We start from the raw sequence: 21,360 nt of genomic DNA on the forward strand, positions 1-21,360 counted from the left end.
TAGATGTGAATATCCAATGGAGCTTCTTCAAGAAGCCAAAGAGTAAATAAGCGGATAGTGCATTTCAGGTGGGCCCAAGACCCCCAGCTGCCCAGTCCCACTTGGGCTTCCTCCCTAGAAACGAAACGAGGAGAGGATTGGACTCCTAGTGAAGCAGTTAAGATGCAGAAAGGGATAGGACTTGAGAGTACTATCAAACTCTCAATTCAAGTGGCCGAGGACCTCGGTCTCGGCCCTCTCGTCCTCAAGGAAAGGGGTCGGGAGGGGGCAAGTGGTACGTGGCGTCCAGAAAGATGACGAGGGTCCACAGAAAGAGGCGGTCCACCACCATGGCCACAAACTGCCTGTCCTCCTTCAGCTGGGGGTAGGAAGAGGAAACTGTTCCTGAGCTCCAGACCCCCAGGGAAGGCGGCCCAAAGGCCCTGTACCGCACCCAGGTCCTCCAACCACGGCTTTGAGACAAGGTCGGGCCCGCAGAATAGCAGAGAGCGAAACTGCGGGCGACGGACGTGAGTAAAGAACAAGTCGGAAGCCAGGGGGCGGGACCAAGTGAGGCAAACTTCCAATCAGAAATAAAATCGAGTGCTGGGGGCGGAGCCTAAGTTTGCAGGTGGAGCCAAGGCCACCCAGGCCTTGCCTTAGGCCACCCTCTTTGGAGTCACCGCGTCGTGGTCCTCCTGTTTCCGCAGCTGTTGAGCGGTGTAGCTGATTGAGGAAACGACCTCCCGTAGCTCGGGAGGCAGGCCCACAGCCCGGCTTGGACCATCGATAAATGGCCGCAGGTCCGGGGCAGACGGTTCAGGCTGGGACCTGGAAGAGGCGAGTCTGTTTGGCCACGACCGTAGCGCAAAGACGGCCTGTGCGGGTGCTCTAGGCCCCGCCCCAATTCCCTCCTCCAACGCCCATCCAGGTTTCAAAACGTGAGAGAGCCCTTTAGGTTCTCTCCGACAGCGGCGACCTCTCTAGCCTTCCGCAATTCCTCCTATTCCCTTACGCTTTAGTTCCCATCTCCCCGCAAAGTGGGCAACAGAAGGGGTACTACAACTCCCATGATGCTCAACCACGACATCCTCCGGGAGCTTAGGACGCCTGCCTCCGCACAGTCTTCTGGGAACTGTAGTTCTCCCTCTCCCTTCTACGTGGGCGATGGGGAGTAAATACTACCTGTTGGGTTTGGGGAAGAGAAAATCTTGTGATGGCTTGTGGATGAAATATTCATCTGTTCCCCGACCCCAGCCACTTCCTGGAGAATCCCTGAGAGGTATAGGAGGTGGCTCTGGTATCTGGTCTCTCTCAGGTTTGGGTCTCTTCAGACCCAGATACGGAGGGAGTTTGTGGATAAAGATCTGCAGAGTAGAAGAGGCGTCTTGGAGGGGGCTCTTATGCTTTCAGACCAGAAGGGAAGCCGCCAACCACCCCCACGGCACGTGCCCATTCCTGCGCATGCGTGCATGCGTCCCACAGATGAAATGCAACTACACAGCCCAAGAGTTCTTAAGTGGGTTAGGAGGCATCCTGACTGGAAAGAAAAGTTCTGAGGGCTTCCACCCTGATAGTACCTAACCCTGAGAATGCTTCCTTGGGACCCACGATGGGCAGTATTGATGAAGAGAGTCTGGGATCTACGCAATGTTAATGATGGGAAGATAAAATTAATTGGGCAACATTTCAACACCCAAAGACCTTGGCACTTTGACACTCTACCAGGAGTTGTAGTTCTCCCTCAGGTCTGTGAAAGGGAAGGTTGAAAGTTGGTGGGAGGGAGGAGCGATACCTGGACAAAAAGCCAAATACTAGGATTGAGAGTTAACACAGGTTGGAGAGATCTTCTTACCTGACGGACCCAAAGGGGCATTTGGTGGGTGTGGGGTGAGCGATGGTGCAGGTTGAGGACTACGATGCTAAGGATGACTGAGAAGGTGACAAGGACCATGGTGAACATGGGGTATTTGATAATGACGGGGACAGACAGGGAGGTCTCAGGCACTTTGTCTGCCAGCAGCAGCAGGAACACAGTAAGGGTCAGCAGGGTAAAGATCGAGAGCCCCATCTTCTCTCCTTGGGGGACAGAGGGGTAGGCGGAAGGATTAGGCTTTGCCAGAAAGCAATCTCCCTGGCATGATCAATGACGTGTTTCCAGCCCACTCAAGGACAGGCTTTTGGAAGGGCCAACTGCATGCAAATAACTCCTACATTTATACCTCCAACCTGGACTGATTCCCCTAAATTCCACACTTGTATCCACCTGCCTACTTAACCTCTCCATTTGGGTGTCCAATAGACATCTCGAACTTAACATGTCCAAAACTTAATTCCCTCACCACCGACTCCCCCCACAGTCTTCCTCAGTTCATAAATGACAACTCGATCTTTCCTGTGGCTCAGGCCAAATCCCTCGGAATCATTCTCAGCTCTCCTCTCTCTCATCCCATATGCAATCCATACCAAACCCTATTGGCTGTACCTTCAAAATATATCCTGAAACTGATGACTTATCCCACCTACCACTACCATCCTGGTACAAGCCACCATTACCTCAGATCTGAGTTATTATAAAGGCCTCCTCTTTGTTTCATCCTTTGCCCCCCTGCTGACTGTTCTCAACAGAGCAGCCGGATTGATCCCATTAAAATGTAAATTAGATCATATCACTCCAGTGGTTTCCCATAGCCTTTAGCATAAAAGTCCTTACTGAAGTCTACAAGGCCTTCCCATTTGCTCTCTGACTACATCTCATACTGTTTTCTCTCTTGCTTACTTCTTTCAGTTATTACTTCATTGGTTATTTCTTGAATATGCAAGGCACACGCCCACCTCAGAGCCTTTGCATTCACTGTTAACTCCTCCTGGTAATTTCTTCCCCCAGATATCTACCAGGGTCATTCTCTCACTTCCTTCAAGTCTTTGTTCAAATATTGATCAAACATTCCCTTTTTAGTGAGGCATTCACTGACCATCCTATTTTTTTTTTTAACTTTTACTTATTTATTTATGGCTGTGTTGGGTCTTCGTTTCTGTGCGAGGGCTTTCTCTAGTTGCAGCAAGTGGGGTCCACTCCTCATCGCGGTGCGCGGGCCTCTCACTATCGCGGCCTCTCTTGTTGCGGAGCACAGGCTCCAGACGCGCAGGCTCAGTAATTGTGGCTCACGGGGCTAGTTGCTCCGCGGCATGTGGGATCTTCCCAGACCAGGGCTCGAACCCGTGTCCCCTGCATTGGCAGGCAGATTCTCAACCACTGCACCACCAGGGAAGCCCCTGACCATCCTATTTTTAAATTGCAACCCCTGTGATAAACCATAGCGGAAAAGAATATGAAAAAAAAATATATCTATAAATGAGTCACTTTGCTGTACAGCAGAAATGAAACACAACATTGTAAATCAACTATATTTCAATAAAATTGTTTAAATAAATAAATAAATTGCAACCCCTACCCCCATTCTCATCCTCCCCAAACCCTTTTCCTGTTTTTCCTTCTTAGGAATTGACCTCTCCTAATATACTATCTAGGACTACCCTGGTGGCACAGTGGTTTAGGAATCCGCCTGCCAATGCAGGAGACGCGGGTTTGAGTCCTGGTCCGGGAAGATCCCACATACCGCAGAGCAAATAAGCCCGTGCACCACAACTACTGAGCCTGTGCTCTAGAGCCCGTGAGCTGCAAATACTGAGCCCAGGTGCCACAACTACTGAAGCCCGTGCGCCTAGATTCCGTGTTCCACAACAAGAGGAGCCACCGCAATGAGAAGCCCGTGCACTGCAACGAAAGTAGCCCCTGTTCACCACAACTAGAGAAAGCCCCCGCGCAGCAACAAAGACCCACGTAGCCTAAATTAATTAATTAATTAATTAATTAAAAAAATAATAATATACTATCCAATGGGTTTATTTATTTTGTTTACTGACTGTCTCCCCCACTAGAATATAAACTCCACAAGAGCAGGGATTTTGTCTGTTTTATTCACTGATGCATTCCCAGTGCCTTGCACATTACAGATGTTTAACAAATATTGTTAAATGAATGAATGGACCAACCCCTGTAGCAGGAACTATATAGCAAATCGAAGGATCTGAAAATGAAACCTAGTATATAAGAATATACCAGGTGGCTGCTTATTACTGTGGCATACAACAGGCACTGAAAACTTCATGGAAGGTATTGAAATAAATAACTATTATGGTCTGTTCTACTTTAGTCCTGTAATATTGGGTCCCAAGATTCGCATTGCTCCAGGAAGAAGGAGAAGTTACATGTGGAAGTGTGTTCTAGAGATGCATCACTCTCCTTCCCTAGACTGAGAGAGGGCTTGATTACACAGAGAAGGAAAGCATGTGTTTTTTGTTTGTTTTGTTTTGTTTTTCAGGCCACAGCAGTAAAAGCCCAGAATCCTAACCACTAGGCTACCAGGGAACTCCCAGGAAAGCATGTTTTGAATATGAGTGTTTAGGATATCAGTCTCTGAATCAGACTAGTACTAAGCAGGGTTGGAATAGCAACACTGCCTCTCTCTGTGTAATGTCAGGTGAATGACTTCAACTCACTTAGCCTCTGTGAAATGGGAAGGCAATTCAGTACTTACCTCACAGAGTTTTGAAGCTTAGAACTGAGTTAATATATGTAACACATTGTTTGTATTATCTTATAGCAAGTACTCAAAATTAGAAAAGACTATACCTACACTTACACAAAGCTTACAGAGTACCAGGCATAGTTCTATTAACTCAGTTAATCCTCAAAATAGTCCTATGGGGGAGAGACAACGACTGTCTTATTTCCAGATCAGGACACTAAGAGATTAAGGAATTTGCCCAAGGTTACTCTGTTAGCATATTGTGCTGTCTCCCAGAGAAATGTTGGCTATTATTTCCAAGGGAGATAGGAGGTTAAGGGACTAGTAGGCGGCATTTGACAAGTGGGGGAGGGAGGATGCCAGGAATGGGGAAAGGGAAAGGAAGCGTTAGCTAAGCCTGGGAGTTTGTTGGTCAGAGGAGTGGCAGTTCCAAGGATGAGATCCTAGGACTCTGAAGGGAAGAGTTCAGAAGTTACTGGGTGCAGAGAAGTGAGCAGCAGAGGGGAGGTAGAGCTTGAGGTTGGAGGGGAAATCTGGATGCAGAGGCAAAGGCTCTTCCTGAAAGGAAAACCTGGGTCAGATTGCTGAAGCACAGTTCATGAAGGCTTCAGTTGGCACGAAAACCTTCCCTGTATTATAGGCGAAGAGGAAGAACCTGAGCAATTGGTAAGAAGGACTGCTGGGCCCCTTCCCCTCTTACCTGCAACTGGTGGCAGGTAGAAGACGAAGATGGCCAGAAGAGTGATGAGGATGCGTGGGGCAATGACGTTGACCACGTAAAAGAGAGGCTTCTGGCGAATGATGAGGTAGAAGGTGACTTCTTCACGCCGTCTTTCCCCCCCTCCCCTAGGATCCACTGGAGGCTGGATTAGCTGAGAAGGCTTGTGAATAATCTCCCATTGACCATTCTCGTGGGGGGCGGGGGAGGGAGAAGAGAAGGTGACACAGATGTGGAACCTGTCTTTGTTGGTGCCAGATACGGCTTTCATTTTTTTTTTTTTTTTGCCTCACTGCACCACTGCGCTGCTTGTGGGATCCTAGTTCCCCAACGAGGGATTGAACCCGGGCCCTCAGCAGTGAAAGTGTGGAGTCCTAACCACTGGACCGCCAGGGAATTCCCAGATATGGCTTTCTCTGCCACATCCTAGAGCAGGGGGGACTGATGTAATAAGGGGCTAGCTACGGTCCCTGGGCTGGACAGCCCATCTCTAATAAATCTGAGCAAGTCTCAATTTCCATAACCATAAAATATAGACAGTTACATCTATCTTGCTGAACCCACAGGGACTCACTGATGGAGTATATTTATCAGCCTGTTAGAAACTGGAAATCATAAAGCCCATGGACATGGGAGCCATGCCCACTCACCAATAAAGGTGCCTTCATGAATGTGCACTTCCTGACGCTCCTGCCCATCGGGACCCAAGCCGGTCTGCAGACTGACTTCTGAGCTGTCATAGCTATAGGAACTGAACACCATGGTGCAGTTCTGCCAGTCAAAGGGGAAGTAGGTGACCGGGATGGAGTGGAGAGTCACTAGAGCTGCCAGAGAGCTGGTCAGGGCTGGGGGAGTTGGGGAGGTCACAGGGCAGACAGGGGTCAGAGGATATGGGGCACTAGGGAGATAGGGACCACCAGGGGAAGATCCCAGAGAAGTGGAGTCACAGAGGAATAAGAAGGTTATGCGGGGAGGTCATGGACAATGGAGGGGGGCGGTCACTGAGGAAGACTGGAAGTCAATGAAAGTGGACGGAGAAGATGAAACTCAACGGAAAATCAGAAGGGTAAGAGAGACGTGAGGGTCATGGGGATAATGGAGGAGGGATATCCGAGTGAGGGTTTCTAGGAGCGCCTTGAGCTTCCCAGGTGGGGCCCGGACACCTGGATGCTGCAGCTGCTGCGATAGGTGCCCGGGGGCTGCCAGCGCACGGAGCCGTCGGAGGACACCACGATGCTGATGTCCAGAGCAACGTCAACATTTCCGTCGTTGCTGCAGGGAAAGAATCTTCTCATCTGGGATCAGGCCCCTCCCTCTGGAGGCCGCGCCCCTCCAGAGGCCCTGCCCCACCTCCCAGACTTTGGGAACATCCTTACTTGTTTAGGAGCACCACGTCTGGTAGCCACACGGATTCGGCAGTGATGCGGAGTGAAGCGATGCCCTCGTGCTCCTCAGGGTCCCAGCTCAGCCTGTCGTCAGTCCACTCCTAGGGAAGCAGAGGCTGAGGGGCCGTCTGGGGCTGGGGGCTGGAAGAAGTCTTGGGATGTGGGAAGGAAGCCCAGGCAGGGAATGCAAGGGAGGAGAGCCGCGCAGGCATGGTCTGTGGTTCCGGAGGCCGGGGCTCTGTTTAAGACTCCAGCTGCACTCTTTGGGACCCTATCAACTAATTTCCCCTTCTCTCTCATCGGGCCCCAATTTCTTTTTTCTGTAAAAACGAGGGGGTTGTACGCTAGCCTCTAAAACAGTGGTTTTCAAACTGCAGTTAACGACCCTTTTCATAGGTCCGGAATCAAATGAGTGGCCCCAAACCAGTGTTAAAAAATTTTTAGAATGAAAAATGCATGGAATACAGCTCCCATAGTAAAGACAGGTATTGTTTCCTGAAGCTTCTGTTTCAGTTATAAATGTGTTTTCTGAGGTCGTGATGCAAAAAAAAAAAAATCTTACTGGGCGGGACATTCGAGGAAATTGTAAAGGCAGCGGGACGCCCGCCCTTTCCACCCTGCGGGGGTCTCCGTACCAGGTCTAAGGAGACCTTTGTGCTCATCTCCTCATCCTTCTCGTTCTAGAAGGGAAAAGTTTAAAGGGTAGATATGATGGCAGTGTAGAGAAATGAGGGGCTCGGTGGGTAAACTCTCCCTGGAAACTCCCCTCTTTTTCTGAGTCGCACCCTCTTGGGTTCAAGCCCCACCTCCTATAAACTGCGTTGGCTTAAGCTCCGCCTCTATCTCATAAACTTCCTGCTGGCCATACAGCTAGCCCGTTCATTTATCTGTCCCAGCCCCAGCCGGAGTGAATCTCTGCCCGCTGTTGTTTATTGACCCTGTCCGGCACCAAGGTCCGCCCCAGCCTGTGACCCCGCCTCAAGGTCCGCTCTCTGGCCTGTCCATCGGCCCCAGCTCCACTTTGAGATCCGCCCACAGGCCCGTTCATCATCCTGCCCGGCTCAATCCTGGCCCGTCCAGCAGCCACGCCCACAGCTTGTCCATTGGTCCGATTTCGACCCAATCTCTACTAACGGCCCGTCAGTCACCCAGCCTGGCCTCGCCCCGGACCCCGTCCCCAGTGGTCTCTTGGTACCGCCCTGCCTAAAGCCACGCACCCCAGCCGGCTCGTGGGCCAGACCTCAACTCCCCGCGTGCGCCCTCACCAGGCTGATTAATTGCGCTAGGATGCGGTCTCCCACCTCCCGCGCCGACCTCACCGAGCTATCATAGCCCGAGAAAAGTTTCTCGCGGACTCGGCTGTCTGCCTCCGAGCCGCGGGCGCCTGGAGGAGGAGAGAACTGAGTGAAGCCCTGGTGCCCGGCCACGACCTCTGGCCCTGTCACTGTCCCTTTGAGGCCCAGACTTACCCGGGGCGAAAGGCGCCCCCAACGCCCCCAGCAGCAGCACCAGCGCCCCTGGGGTCATAGCCCGCAGCGTCGCTCAGTGAGTCCCCTTGGGTGAGCCGCCAGGACAGCAGCGCAGGGGAAGTGACGAGGCGCCCAGGAATGTGCACCTGTTATTGGGGGGCAGCCGCTAGCCTACCCGCCCCGCCCCTGGGACTTCATCCCTCCCTGAACAACTGCCAAAGCCTGCTACCCACAGATGGCAGACAACACTTCAATTGTATAAATCGTCTTTAATTGAGAAAGCATGGAGTGGAGACTGGTCCCCCGGGAGCAGAGCCTTTTTGGGTACCTAACAGCCAGCTGAGGTAAAGCAAGTTCTATTCAGTTAGAAGCTGGAGGGGTGTATGTGGTCTAGAGACCAAGAGGCCCTCACCCTCCTTGGCCTGACCTGTAGGGGAGGAGGGTGGGACTTATTGCTGAATTGGTATCTCCTCATTTGAGGGGGCTCAAAGCTATGTCCCATTTGTCTTTTTTTATTCTAGACCCATTACCCTAAAGACTTCAGCTTTAAAGGGGACCTGGAAGGAATTCCTGCTGAGGTAGCTAAGTGTTCATGTCCCCCCCAACCCAGGCACAGGTCCAGCCATGCCATGGCTCTGGCCCCTTTCCCATCCTAGCTGCCCTTCTATGAGCCAGGGATTCCTTGCAAAACTCCTCTGCCTTTCCTCAGCCTCTGTTCCCTGGCAGGACCCCAGCTGAGTTGCAGGAGCTAGAAACTGCATGTAAAAAAATAAGGTTAGCATTCTATAGGAAGAATAAGATTTTTGGAAAATTGTCTAGGGAAAACAAGAAGTGGTTCTTGATCCATCCAGAACTTAGTTCTTTGTGAATCACAGCTGGCTCCTTTCCAGAGCTCCTGCTTAACAGGTATCAATAGAGAAGGTGGGAGCGTGGGTCGAGAACTCTTAATCTAGAGCAATAACATGCCTATATAGGCTCTAGTTCCATCCTAGAGGGAAGGGCTGAGAGTCGTGGTCTATGTCCTAGAGCTGAGATTCAGAAGGAAGTAATCCGCTCGACAGGAGGTGTGCCGGCCTCCGGGCCCTGTTTGACTGTCCAGGCTCAGCTTACCTGACCCTGGTAACCAGCGAATGCCACCCTGGGCCCTGCTTTTCATCCCCCTCCCTCATGGTGACCCCACCACCTGCCCTATTATGACCCAGTCTGGTTCCCAGTATACATATGGAGGCCAGGGGACCCAGGCAGTCCTGGGATGTCCGGCCATGGGTGAGCAAACCCATTACTGAGCCCAGCCGTGTTCTGGCACCACCCCCAGGAAATGCCAAGACCTAGGAGACTCAATTCTTCTGATCCTGGTCAGCTTCATCTTGCTCAACGTGGGGATCAACGTGGTGACTGGTCAGGGCAGGATCTGGGCAGTGGGGTTGGGGGAGCCCTGGGGTCTTGAAGGGGCTGAGGTAGTAGGGCTGCTGGGGTGTGGCCGGACAAGGGTTGGATTTCAGGGCTCACCCTGATCCTGGCCTCCCCCGTCCCCTGCTTCCCTCAGCTCTGGATGCAACTGAAGTGATTCTTGCAGGCAGGTTTCAACCATATTTCCCCAAAGGTGAGTGGGCGCCAGCATGTGCACAGGGGATGTGGCCCTGTCCCCTTTCTTCTATCCCTGCCTTGATTCTCAGCCCCTCAGGAACCCAGGCCCTGTCCCATCTCGCCTTTCCCCACAGACAAGCAAGCCAGCTGTGTAGACAGCCATCGCATGCACTGCTCAGTGGATCCCAAGAACATGTGCTCAAGAGTTTCTCCTCACTTCCGCCATTGCCCAAGCTTCCTGCTCGGGCACCCAAAACACCTTGACTCCTGGATACCAGAAACAGATGATGAGACGGCTTCTAAGTGCTGCTGGATGCCGCCTCAGTGTGGACGGGCTCGGGCTTCCACGGAGGCTCCACGGGGACTGTGGAAGGAGGGGGTAGTGGGAGCTGGGGAGGCCCCTCCGTTCACAGCCTTAAAGTCCCAAGCCACCTTTAACTCCAGGTAAGAGACATCTTCCAAGCTCTGCACGAGAAGCAAGGAGGACGTTGTTCCACTCCGCCTGCCCCAAGAGAGCAAGACTAAGACCCCAGACTATGACCCAGCCCAGGCCCCAGCCAGGGCCCAGACCTGCCCCCCAGTTCAGCTCCCTGCACATTCTCCTGCCAAGGCCCAGACCTTCTCCTACAACCACCCCTCTGTGCAAGCCCCACCTCAGGCCCAGACTTGCTCCACATTCCACCCCCCTGAGCACACTACCCCCCAAGCCAAGACCCGCTCCCCAGCCCTCACCCCTGAGCACAGCCCTGCCCAGGTCCATGGCCCTGAGCACACCTCAGCCCATACCCCAGCCCAGGCCCAAGCCCAGGCCCCCTCACATGCCTCAGCCCAGTCCCTGGGCCACACTTCTCTCTGCACCCTGACCCATGCTCATCTGACCTATACCCATGCCAACACTCTGGTCCCTCCCCCAACTTCTACCCCTGCTACTACTCCTGCCCTAGCCCCTACACCAGCCCCTGTCCCGACCTCTGCCACAACCTCTGTCCCAGCACTGGTCATGGCCCTGACGACCACTCCAGTCCCTTCCACCACCCCTACCCCCATCCTAGATTCTATTCCCTCTACCTTGTCTGCCTTCAGCCAAGGCCTCTCCTCCGGCCATGTGGTCTACGATGCCCGCAGCGTAAAGCAGAACTTATTCCATGTGTGTCCCCCTCAGAACTCTGGGTACTCCAGAAATGACTTGGGTACCCTCTCCAGGCCCCAAGAGGGGCATGGTCTGGTGAGCTCTGGTACAGCTGAGCAAACGCTGAAGCAATGTAGTGGGGACAGTGCCAAGCCCTCCACAGGATCCATACTGGGTTACGTGGAGTTGGGGAATATGGAATGGAAGATCTCAAATGGTGCCAAAGACAAATTTGTACCGTCCAAGACCTTCCCTTACTGTAGCTTCCATCCTTGCAGGTCTGAGAAGAGAAACATGGATCCCCAGACTCCAGTCTACCCCAAATTCCTGGTGTACTCCAAGGATGCTGCACCTTCTCAACCTTGCTTCCATTCCGTGACCAGTGCCCAGAGCTCACCATGCACCATGCCTCCCCCATGCACTCTTTATCTGCCTCTTGTTTCTCCCAGATCCTTTGTCCTTCATCAACACAGCAACCACCAGAAGCCCTCCACCTTAATACAACCCCCCACCTTTCCCCCAAACTCCAAGTCTCCTCAGTCTGTCCTCTCTCCCCAGGGCCCCATCCCTCCCCAGTTTTCCACTACTTCCCAAACCCAAAACTAGCCCCAACCCCCTGAACTTCATGAGAGTCTAGTCCTCAACCAGGGCTCTATCCTCCAAAGGACCCCAGGCCGTTCAAAAGACTATAGAGTTTCCAGAAACCCAGGACTTACCCCAAATCCAGTCCTCCACAAGAACCCAGGCCTTACCCGAGATGAAGGCCTCCCCAAGAACCAAGGCCTTGCTCAAGATCCAGGCCTCCACAAGCTTCCAGCCCTTACCCAAGACCCTTACCTCTGCAAGAATCAAAGCCTTTCCCAAGACTCTGAACTTCAGAAGAATCCAGTCATTACCCAAGATTCTGGCTCCCAGAAGATCTTAGGTTCTACTCTACATGGACGTTTCTTTAAAAGCCCATATCTCACCCAACCCTCTGGTCTCTGCAAGAACACATCATTTCTCCAAACTTCTTACATTAATAGGAGCTCAGGCTTTATGCATGATTCTGGAGTCTATAGGAATCTAGAGTGAAACCAAGAGACTGTACTCTATAAAAGTCGAGGGCTTTCTCAAAAAACTCGCTTCCATAATAACCCACACCCTTCTCAAGATTCTGGATGTGACAAGAGTACAGGCAATGCCCAAGATTCAGGAGTCTCTGGGAGTCCAGACTTTACCCAAGACTCTGGGCCACAGAAGAGTCCATACCTTGCCCAAGACTCTGCAATCAACAAGAGCTCAGTCCTTTGCCAGGAATCTGGGCTCCATAAGAACCCAGGCCTTGTGCAAACCCCTTGCCTCCATAAGGGCTCAAGGCTTACCCAAGACTCAGGAGACTACAAGAATCCAGGTCTGACCCAAGATTCTGGTGTCTGCAGAAGCCAAGGCCTTACTCAAGATTCTGACCTCCATAAGAATCCAGGCCTTACCCAAGCCACTGAAGTCAAAAGGTGATGTGGCCTAACCCAAGATGCTGGAATTTACAGGAGCTCAGAATATACCCATGACCCTAACTTCCACAAGTACTCAGGAATTAATTGAGATCCTGGCCCCCATAAGGGTCCAGCCCTTACTCAAGACTCTGGCTTATCCAAGAGACCAGGCCTCCATAACAACTCTGGCCTTATCCCAAACCCTGGCCTCCACAAGAACCTTCTGGGAACTGACTCTGTCCAAGTTTTGGGCCCACATCAGACCCAAAAGTCATTCATATCTGAGACAGTTCCTCAAAAGGAGGATGCAGGGCAGCACATACCATGGACTTCTGTCCCACCCAGTCACAACTTCTGCTCTGCCAAGGCTCAGGGGGCCTACAATGACCTGCTAACCTCCTCGCAGCGAACAGGCAGCCAAGACTGGATGTACCACCCCATTGATACAGTTCCTCCAGCTTGCCAGAACTATCACCAGATGTCTACGCCTCCCAAAACCAGCTGGAAGCCCTACTGTCCTGGTTCAGGCACCCGGCTAGGGCGTGTGGTCTTTGACGCCCGCCAGAAACAGCAGGCAGGGACAAGTGCGAAGCTCTGTCTCCCAGGTGCCTTCACTGAGAGACATCCAACAACTCACCGGAGACCATCAAGGAGTGGGGATAACAGTGTGTGATGAGAAACCTAGAAAAAGAGGGGACAGATATGCATGAGGAATAAAGAGACAAGAGAAGTGTTCTGTGGATTTTTGAGGACATCCACCCCAGCCCCATCCCACAGGGCCTGATGAGGACCTAAACTATCCCTGCTTTCCCTCCATCGCTGTCTATCTAAATCCATTATCCCCAAGGCCCTAGAGCTGCATTGTCAATTACAGTAGCCACTAGCCAAATGCCTATTAGAATGTAAATTATTTAAAATTAAGGAAAATTAATTCTGTTAAAAATTAAGTTAAAAAGTTAAAAATTCTCTTTCTCAGGGAACAGAATTTCCCTGGCATCCAATTTTGTTGAGGAGTCATAAGAGTCATCCTATGAGATGAGATGATAACTACCATAATCCCCATTTTACAGATAGGAAATTGTGTCATAAAGCTAATAAATGACTGACCTGGGTTCAAACCCAGGTAGTCTGGCTCCGGAATCTCTACTGTTAACCACTTTGTTGTATTACCACCAATGAGATGGGGAGAGGGACATGTTGCTATAAAGAGGATGGAGTAAAGATGGGAGAAGAGTAGATGTTAGGGAATTAAACAATGGGGGAAAAATAAGGGCAATTAAAAGACTGGAGGAGAGGGAAAAATAGTAAGAAGGAGGATGAAGATAAGGAATCATAGACAAACAAAAGGTGGAAACAGAAAGTCAGTCAATGTGGATTGGGGACATAAGGAGGACCCAGGAAGACCTGAAGAAAGGCTGCCATGTCAGGCAGGATGCAGAGAACAAATGAGGAAAGGCGATTCTTACACGATGGTGAAGGTGCCGTTGTAGGCGTTAGGCTCTGGCTCAGGCACTCTGTGGAGCTTCTGCTTTGGGCTGAGACCAACACACGACAGCGTCTCATTTTTGCAGGTACAGAGCTCACATATGCTGATGTTTGTGGTGGCATTCTGTTCTGGCTGTTTCTTTTCTGGGGTATATTTTACACCAGGAAGACCTGTGGATACTGAATACTGAGTCAAAGGAAAAAGAACTGTCTCAGATGGCTTTGGTTGCTGAGATATGTTAACTCCCAGGTCCACAGGTGGAACTGTGACTTGAGTCAGGTTTGGTTGTGCAAGTGTCACCTCAGGGTGTTTTGGAGGGGGAGCTGTAGTATTCTGCCAGGCTGTAGAATGTTCAGACTCTTTAGTAGGTTCTGGAGTTGTGGTAAGCTCCAGGTCCAAAGGTTTAACTGTGATACTTGGTGATGTTGGATGCTCAGTATGATCCTGATCTGGTGCTGGAACTGTCACCTCGGGATACAATGGAGATTGAGTTACAACTTCCTTAGTGAGCTCTGGAGGCTGAGCTTGGGTCTGCTGCATGGTTGGAGAAGGTTCAACCTCCATACTGGATTCCAGAGTTAACGTAACTTCCAGGTCCAAAGGTTGAACTGTGGCCTCACTCAAGGTTGGATGCTGAGCCTGAACTTGCTCTGGATTTGGAAATGTCACCTCAGGGTAAGTTGGAGGAACTGCAGTCTGCTGCAGGGCTGCGGAATGTTCAGCCTACGTTGTAGGTTCTGGAGCTGTGGGAAGCCCCTGGTCCAAAGGTTTAACTGTGACACTGGGCAAGTTTGAATGCTGAGCTTGATCCTGTCCTAGTGTTGGAACTGTCATCCCATAATGCACTGGAGTTTGTGCTACAACCTCCTTAGGTGGCTCTGTAGACTGAGATGGGGACTCCTGCTGGGCTGGAGAAGGTTCTGTCTCTTTAAGGGGTTCCAGAGCTAGGTCTGGGAACTCCTGTTGGACTGGAGAAGATTCCATATTCTCAGGGGGCTGTAGAAGCTGAGGAAAGGTCCCTTGAGGGACTGGAAATGGTTCCACCTTTGCAAGGAGCTCTGATGACTGAGCATGAAACTCCTTCTGTGTGGGAGAAGGTATCACTTCCTTAGGGGGCTCAGGAGATGGAGCTGAGCCCCCCTGGGGAACTGGAGACTGAGCTGGTGCCTCCTCCTGGACTAAAGAAAGCTCTACCCCTCCAGGGGGATCTGGAGTCTGCGTAGGGTCCTCCTGCTGCACTGGAGGATGTTCAACCTCTTTAGTGGGCTCTAGAGTTAAGAGAACCACCAGATCCACGGGTTGAACTGTGATGTTAGGCAACACTGGATGTTCAACTCCACCTGGACCTAGAGGTGAGAATGTCACTTCATTATGCGCTGAAGATTCAGCTGCACCATCCGTAGAGGCCCCTGGAGGCTGACTTGGGTGCTGATGCTGGACTGAAGAAGGTGCAACCCACTCAGTGGGCTTTGGATGCTGAGCTGAGCTCTCCTGCTGGCTTGGAGAAGGTTCAGTTGCCTCAGGAAGCCCTTGAGGTTGAGTTGGGGCTCCCTGCTGGACCGGAGAAGGTTCAACATTTTCACAGGGGGTTGCATGCTGATCTGAAACCTCTTGCTGAACTGACAAAGGTACCAACTGCTCAGGGGACATTGTAGACTGAGCTGAGGTTTCTTGTTGGGGTGGAGAAGATTCAACCCAGTTAGTGAAAGCTGAAGTTACGATAAGTGCAAGATCCACAGGTTTAACAGTGACATTGGGCCGCTGCAGAAGCTGAGCTTGATCCTGACCTAGAGGAGAAACTGTTGTCACATGACGCTCTGGAGAGAAAACTACAGTCACATTAGAGAGCTCTGGAGACTGAGTTGGAGCAGATTCAACCTCACCAGGACACTCTGGATGCTGAGCTGTGTCTTCCTGCTGAGATGGAGAAGGTACAACCTCAGGAGCCTGTGGATGCTGATCTGGAGCCTTCTGCTGGCTTGTGGCAGGAATAACTTCTTCTCCGGGATGCTCTGGATACTGAGCTGGGGTCTCCTCTTGTACTGAAGGTTTATTATGTGTACCAGCTTCTGGAGATTGGGCTGGAGCCTCCTGTTGAACTGGCAAAAGTTCAAACTCCTCAGGTGGCTGTGAAGGCAGCGTGGGGGCCTCATGCTGGGTTGTAGAAAATTCTGCATTAGTAAGGGGCACTGAGGGCTGAACTGAAGGCTTGTGCTGATTTGGAGAAGGTCCCACCTCTGGAGTGGGTTCTTTTGTGATGGTAAGCTCCACATCTGCAGGTTTGACAGCGACACTGGATAACTTTGAATGCTGAGCATGAGGGTGACTTGGAGGTGAAACTGTCATTTCATGATGCTATGGAGGTTGAGCTGGCTGTTCCTGTTGAGTTGGAGAAGGTTCCACCTCCCCTGAAGAAGGCTCTGGAGGCTGAGCTGGTTGCTCCTGCAGGGTTGCAGAAGGTCCTATCTCCGGAGGAGACAGAGCTGGGATCTCCTGCTGGGTTGGAGAAGATTCTGCCTGATTAGGAGGCTCTAGAGACTGAGCTGAGGCTTCCTCCTGGGTTGCAGAAGTTTCAGCTTCTCCAAAAGACTCTGAAAGCTGAGCTGGGGTCTCCTGCTGGGTTGCTGCTTTCACCTTCTCAGGAGGCTCTGTAGGCACAGAAGGCTGAGTCAGTTGTTCCTGTTCACTTGGAGAAGGCTCAGCTTCCACAAGAGGCTCTGGAGGCTGACCTGTGGGCTCCTGCTGGGTTGGAGAAGGTTCAACTTCCCCAGGAGGCTCAGAAGGCTGAGCTGGCTGCTACTGCTCATCCTCTCCAGGAGGCTCTGGAGGCCTAACTGTGGTCTCTTGTTGGGTTGGAGAAGATCCTGTCTCCTCAGGATGCTCAAGAGGTGGAGCCAGGGCCTCCTGCTGAGCTGTAGGAAACTCAGCTTCCGTAGTGGCCTCTGGATTGATGGTAAATTCCAAATCCAGAGGTTGAAGTGTTAACACTGGGCAAGTTTGAATGAGCGTGACGCTGAACGCCAGGTAGAGATGCTACCTCATCAGTCACTGGAATTTGAAGTACATACTCAGTAGGGAAAGCTGGAGACTCAGTTGGGGCCTCTTGATGGAGTAGAGAAGGATCAATCTCCTCAGGGTGCTCTGGAGGCTGAGACGGGGCCTCCTGCTGGACTGGAGAAGGTACAACCTCCTCGGGGCTCTCTGGAGCCTGAGTTGGGGCCTCTTGATGGAGTAGAGAAGGTTCAATCTCCTCAGGGCGCTCTGGAGGCTGAGATGGGGTCTCCTCCTGGACTGGAGAAGGTTCAACCTCTTTAGTGACCTGTGCAGTTATGGTAAGTGCCAGATCCAGAGATTTAACAGTGCCATTGTACAAGTTTGACTGCTGAGCTTCATTTACCCCATGATGTGCTTCTAGCCGAACTACAACCTCTTTAAGTGTCTCCAAAGGCCGGGCGAGGGCCTCCTGAGGACTTGAAGTTTCTAGTTCCTCAGGGGCCTCTGAAGGCTGAGATGGAGCCTCCTGCGGAAGTGGAGGTGGTTCTACCTCTTCAGTGGGCTCTGCATGCTGAGCCTGGGCCTCTGCCTGGGGTGAAAAAGATTCAACGTCCTCAGGGGTCTGTGGATGCTGAGTAGGGCCCTCCTGCTGGGTAAAGATTCAGCCTCCTCAGTGAGCTCTGGATGACGAGTTTGGGCTTCCTGCTGGGATGCAGAAATATCTCATCCTCATCAGAAGACTCCCTGTCGTGTAGCTTTTGGGCCATGTATTCCTTGCCTGTGGCGCTGAGAGGCCTATACATATCCCTAAGCCAAAGTGGCCGCCTTCTCCCGAAAAAGCCCTCCTAGAACACAGAAAGGGAAATATTAATTCTTCATCTCCCCTGCTTTCTCTGGCCACAGTACTTTATCCTCCTCACATCTACCTGACTCTCACTTTCCCCTGAGCTTCTCTTACGCAGCAGAAATCAAAAAAAGCCCCTTGGAGGAAAACACACACAGTTAGTGTTACATGTCACTTTTCATCTCTCTCACAATGTGTTATCTCTGCTTTCATTAGGACTAAATGGGGACCTCAGTCCATAATCACAATGAGCAAAATCACCACAGACCCGGGATCATGAAAATCATTGCATGCATGCTGGCCTTCCAGAAGTTCTCTGTGTCTGTCCAAAATGCACCCCATGTGTCTCCGGGGAGACATTTGTACGTGGCTTAGCATGGAGCATAGGCAGGATTTTCAGCCCCGTTCACCTTTCTTTGCCCTTGGCCAACTGCCCTCGTGCAGTGAAAACACTGCACAACGGCACTGGGCAGAAACTTGTTACTCCCTTAGACGCGCTTCACACCAGTCGGCTTCGGACTTAGTCGCACATGCAGCATTTGCTGGGGGTGTGGGTGTGGGGAGAAGGTGATTTTATTTTCCTGGCTGCTCTATCCTATAAGTTGAATCACACCAAGTAAACACCTGAACCCAACGAGCAAAGTCATCTATAGCTCTCTGACTTTCACTCTGCAGGCTGTCACTCAGGTGTCAGTGAATTGTGGAATCCGTTTAAAGGCCATGACCAGCAGGGAAGCACAAAATACTCTTTCCGAATACAAATAGAATGGAAAAAAATCAGAGTGAGCAATAAGTTTGTTTCAGAAACTACTTATGTCCATATAGTATGTGTCTACTCAACTGTGACATAAAACGTAGCTCACAGCCCAAGCACAGTGTGTGATCAGTGGAGAAGTCCTCAGTGGAAAGGGACCATCTTCTTCTTGGTAATCACTAGCAGTATGACCATGGGGCAAGATATTTTCCCTTTCTCTTTCTCCAGTTCCTTATTACAAAAGGAGGAGACAAACTACTGTCTAAAGTTTCTCCCGGTTAAAATTCTATGAGGTTTGGATAAAGGGAATAGAGAGTAGGGGCCTGAAAAACAGTAGGATGAGAAGGGAAGTTTTCTTGCCACTTTCCAGAAGGGACTCATGTGTTCTCCCTTTCGTCAGCTTTGAGTGAGGCCAGCCCCTAAATCCCCAACCATGTGGCCCTCCCTACCCCAGAGCCTCCTAGAAGGCCTCTGGCCTGGCCTGATGCCTGGGAGCCAGGCATCAGCCCAGCAGGAACAGGTACAACCAAAACCTCTCCCCGTCCACCCTCTTTCCTTAAAGGACTAGTGAAAGCAGATGAATGTGTGCCAGTCCTGTTCTAACTCAGCTTGGACTGGGGAGCTAATTCTGCTGATAAATAAACTAGGGTAAACCATTAGGGTAATTAAGCGTTCTTCCTGCCTTTGGTGAGGAAATTGAAATAGATGAGTTCTAAGTTCTCCTCTAGTTGTAAAATTCTGCTTTCAAAGACCAATATTTACCTTCGGCTTCTTTTTCTATCTTCCTCTTTTGCAATTCTATGGAAGAAATCTGTTTTGAAAGAAAGCATGATCATGATTATCCATTACAACTATTTCCAAATCCTTATTCATTCCTTTTTACTTTAAATCTTATCTATCCAGTAAGATGATAACTCTTTCAAGGAAAGGAATTCTACCCTGTTTAATAATCCTTTGACTCTTCCACAGTACCTAACTTAGTGTCTTGCATGCAGCTGGCGATATATTTTATTGACTGTTTTAGATAACGTTCAACAGATAATTCCTAATAAAAACTCTTAGAAGTAGGAAAAGAAAATAAAAGTATCTGGCAGAAACCTAAGCATTGTTTTAAAGTCAAGAACAAGAGTAGGATGCCCAATCATTACTGCTACTATTGAGCATTGTGGAGGAGGTCTTAATCAGTACGATAAGAAAAACGAAGTATTGGAAAGAAGAGACAAACACATCTGCATATGAAACAAGGGACCTAAAAAGACCAAAAGAATCAACTGAAATTTTATTGGAAGTAACATGAGTAAGATGGCTCCATACAAAATCAAGAGATCAACATATTAGCCTCAATAGCTTTCCCATATAACACAACTAACTAACTAAAAAACAGAAGAAACATCCCATTTACTATATCAGTAAAAATGCATAAAGTACCTAGGAATAAATTTAACCACAAATTTGTAAGACCTATGTGATGAAAATATTAAAACTTTTTTGAAGGATATTAAGAAGTACTTACATGGCATGAGATACCATCCTCCTAGAATGTTGTAAAGAGGTCAATTCTCTTCAAATGAAACTAAAAATTCAATGCAATCCATTTATAGCCAAAATAATTTTTAAATAAAACCTGGCCAGCTGACATTTGGTAGAGAATATATGTAAGAATAGTTATGAAATATATGCAAAAGAAGGTCAAAGAGTAGGACCTTGCCCTACCATATATAAAATATGTTATAGAGCAACTGGAATTAAGCAGTGTGATATTAGTACTGGTACAGGACAAGATAACTGGATCACAGAACAGCATCCAGATGAAGATAGCATATTAGACCAGGGAAGAAAGAATAAACCATTCAGTGAAAGATTTGAAAAGAATCAGATCTTCATGTAGGGGGAAAAAGTTAGATCCCCTACCTCAACCACATGAACAAACAAATACAACAAATTCTGGACAGATTATAAAAGTACTTGAAGAAAATATTAGAGATGATTTTTACGTCACGAGGTGACAAAGGACTGGTTAACAAAACCCACCCCACATGAGCCATGAGGAGACGACAGGCAGATAGGGTGGCAGACTGTCAACACACCTCCTACTCTTCACAGCCCTTGCCCCCTTTTCCCCTGGACTGTTTGTCTTCTTCTTGTTGACTTACAAAACTCTTGGGAGTTCCCTGGTGGTCCAGTGGTTAGGGCGTGGCTCTTTCACTGCTGTGGCCCAAGGTTCAATCCCTTGTCAAGGAACTAAGATCCTGCAAGCTGCACAGCATGGCCATACCCCACCACTTCGAAACAAACAAACAAAAACTCTTTATGGTAAAGAAATACAGGCTTTCATTGAATTTCAGTGTTTCGAATATTTCCAGTGTTTTTGTCTCTAAGGAGACAAGACAAAAGAGTGGAGTAGGGAGCACCAGCTTTGCAGTCGGGTGAAACTGCCTTCTGCTTTTGGTTTGGCCGCTGGGGCCTTACACTGATCTCCTTCATCTATGAAGGAGGGATAGTAATATCATCCTCACAGGACTGTGGGCTTTAAATCAGACAATATATGGAAAACTCTTCATCTTACGCTTGGCATGAATCAGTGCTAAGCTGGTGTCACAGACAAGATGGTGGAATATATCAAAGGCTCTGCTTGTGGCATCAGGCTCTGAAGGCTCTTTCCCACCAGAAGATTATAGAAATATTGCTTTTATTTTCTTCTAATACCTTTATGTGGTCTTTTTTCACATTTATGGATATATGTTTATTTAAGATGAAACATGGGGATCTGCTATTTACCCCCCAAATAGTTAGGCAGCTATTCTATCACCATTTATTCATTTTCTTCCGCTGATTGCAATATTAAAACATGACATTTCAAAAGTCTTAAGAACACAGGGGTCTATTGCTGGACTCTATCCTACTTCAAATAAATATTCGGTTGAATTATTCCTCACTGTGGAATTGAC

General features: G+C 49.8%; 1 protein-coding gene and 1 pseudogene across 3 annotated transcripts; one reads left to right on the forward strand and one right to left on the reverse strand.

Annotated features, from left to right (window-relative positions):
• Window positions 1–244: 244 nt before the first annotated feature.
• On the reverse strand, window positions 245–8,201 carry LOC307068407 (acetylcholine receptor subunit beta-like; the record flags this gene model as incomplete). Of its 2 annotated transcripts, XM_079726248.1 has the most annotated exons (11): window positions 245–358; window positions 663–810; window positions 1,165–1,346; window positions 1,835–2,058; window positions 5,272–5,481; window positions 5,940–6,087; window positions 6,453–6,561; window positions 6,666–6,775; window positions 7,310–7,354; window positions 7,940–8,058; window positions 8,144–8,201. In XM_079726248.1, 11 exons carry the CDS (start codon window positions 8,199–8,201, stop codon window positions 245–247), a joined length of 1,467 nt encoding a protein of 488 aa, XP_079582374.1. The 2 variants fall into 2 exon arrangements, with proteins under 2 accessions (XP_079582374.1, XP_079582375.1); XM_079726249.1 differs by lacking the exon at window positions 7,310–7,354.
• A 1,204-nt stretch (window positions 8,202–9,405) lies between these two features.
• LOC307067894 (uncharacterized protein SPEM3-like) lies at window positions 9,406–13,007 on the forward strand (annotated as a pseudogene). Its single transcript has 5 exons — window positions 9,406–9,409; window positions 9,690–9,746; window positions 9,865–10,174; window positions 10,610–11,668; window positions 11,885–13,007. The product of its transcript is annotated as an uncharacterized protein SPEM3-like (transcript).
• Window positions 13,008–21,360: the final 8,353 nt, after the last annotated feature.

Source organism: Hyperoodon ampullatus (assembly GCF_949752795.1).
Source record: "Hyperoodon ampullatus genome assembly, chromosome: 19".
Classification (NCBI taxonomy): Eukaryota; Metazoa; Chordata; class Mammalia; order Artiodactyla; family Ziphiidae; genus Hyperoodon; species Hyperoodon ampullatus.